At 47.6% G+C, this 2,071-nt stretch overlaps 1 protein-coding gene across 1 annotated transcript in view; it reads left to right on the top strand.

Annotated features, from left to right (window-relative positions):
• Positions 1-35: 35 nt before the first annotated feature.
• Positions 36-2,071, top strand: part of LOC103805497 (gamma-aminobutyric acid receptor subunit beta-4) — a gene marked incomplete at its 5' end in the record, with an annotated part of 10,753 nt that continues 8,717 nt past the window's right edge. Inside the window, one exon of the mRNA XM_009078149.1 lies at positions 36-118. Coding sequence (XP_009076397.1) covers positions 36-118 — 83 coding nt within the window. The remainder of the gene's footprint in view (positions 119-2,071) is intronic.

Here is a 2,071-nt window from a genome sequence, read left to right as displayed (position 1 = left end):
ACAACTGAATTTTTTTTCCTCCCTTCGCCTTTCAGGATCACCACCACAGCCGCTTGCATGATGGACCTGCGAAGGTACCCGCTGGACCAGCAGAACTGCACGCTGGAAATTGAGAGCTGTGCGTATGCCTTGTGCCCACCCTCTGCCACACAGTGCCACCTGATGCCACTTGCCCCAGCCATGGCTTCCCGCTCATGGGATGCCTCCCAGGGCTGTTATGGGCCACCCTTCCTGGAGGACATCCCCCGGGGCTCTATCCAAACTCTATCCTGAGGGGACCTTGTGGGGGAAATGCTCAGGAAAATGGAGCTCTGGCAGCAAGCTGGGCATTGAAATCACTCTCAGGAGGTGGTAGAAGCTCCCTTAGCCCTAAGGAAGCCCTGAGATCCAGTCCTCACTTGTGGCTGGCCCCACCCAAGCCTGCCCGCATTCCCTCCCTACCTGGATTTTCCCTTGGCTCCTATGGAAATCCCCTTCCAGCTGTGCTGGCAGAGGAGGTCTGACTCTCCCTCATAAAAATGCACTGCAGTATCCCTCCAGGAGTGGTACAGAGCAGCAGATCTCGCAGTAATGATGATGCAGCTTCGGTGGTGATTATCAGAGAATGGCTTTTTCCATTAAAGAGGTCCCCCAGCACCCATAGTCAGAAGGTGCTGTGCTGCCATACCCATCCTGCCTGGGCCTGGGCCTCGGGATGTGCAGCCATCACAGCGCTTGGCGTGGTGGGTAATGGGATGGAAATTAGGTCCTGCTGGAGGCACTAATGCCATGTCATTTCTGGCACTCCTTAACATTTTGAGAATAGTTTACAGTACAACCAAGAAAACAGAAGGCAGAGAATTACCCACAGTTCCCCATGTTGCGATTTTGTTCTTAATGGGTCATGTCAAGCCAATTTGTTAGTTGAAGTTACAATTCCTTACAATATTCCTAAGATCCAGGCAGAGATGAAGAGATTCAATTGTTTCCTTCCTCAGAGCTTTTCTCTTTTACACACTTGCACATTCGAAATCTACAGGGCTCCATTTTGTTTGCTTCCAAGTCCACACAACTCTGGAATAACAGTCCTTTATGGCTGGATTAAAACCCAATGTATATTAAAAAGAAAAACAGCCCAAAGCTCACTGAAATAGCCCTTTCCTGGTGCAGGGGTGTTAGATTTGTGAGGCAGCAGCAGGCAGCTGGCACCTCCTGCCCCACAGCAGCTCAGGGCACTTACCTGTAGGAGAGAAGCTAGTGCTGGCAGTGCCTGTTGATCCCATCCCTCCACCCCAAAAATATCCCTCACCACGTATACCCCCGCCTATCTGTGAGCCAGGATTCAGCACAAACCTGATGAGGCACGCTGCAAACAGGCTGTTAATCTGACATTTTAAGACGTCATATCAATACTTTTTGATATTTCAGACTGAAATGACTTGTCTTTGTGAAAGTTCGTTTACTTTTTAAAAGTAAAATGGAAATTTGGGTTTCTTTTTAAAGCAGGAAATCAAAGCGAACCATTTATTTTTAGACTGAACAACCTTTCCCTTTGGAAACACTTTTAAAAATGGCTTCCTGAAAAACAGGTTTTATTTCATATTGCATAATGCCATAACAAAAGAACAAAAATACAAAAATTGGTCTTCAATACCAGCAGGTCATAGAATAAATGGAATAGAGCTAGTTAACTGCAAGATCTCCTAAAATTAGTTACTGTAATTTGACATTTTCATTGCTGATCAGGAAGTAAATTTGAAGTCACTGCTGTTAAATTTGTGGATGATGAAGATAGCAGTCTGTGGGGCTTGCTTGCTGCACATTTGAATCCTTCTTAGTTTGAATCCATACAGAATGTTTTTGAATACAGCTAAATGCAGAGGTCTGTGCCTGGGTGTGGGAGTGCAGGGCCAGGCTGCCATCCCAAGGGGCTCAGACCTGCATGGCCATCGACCAGGGGGGATGATGAAGGGATGGGAGCCCTGAGCACAGCGGCTGGAGGCTTCGTGGCAGGACTCTGACAATAAGGGCTGGAGTGAGGCTTGGTTATATAAACCAGGGGAGCCATGAGTCAGAGCAGAGAATCAATTGG

Source organism: Acanthisitta chloris, unplaced genomic scaffold (genome assembly GCF_000695815.1).
Source record: "Acanthisitta chloris isolate BGI_N310 unplaced genomic scaffold, ASM69581v1 scaffold36097, whole genome shotgun sequence".
NCBI lineage: Eukaryota > Metazoa > Chordata > Aves > Passeriformes > Acanthisittidae > Acanthisitta > Acanthisitta chloris.
This window is presented reverse-complemented; position numbering and strand designations above follow the sequence as displayed.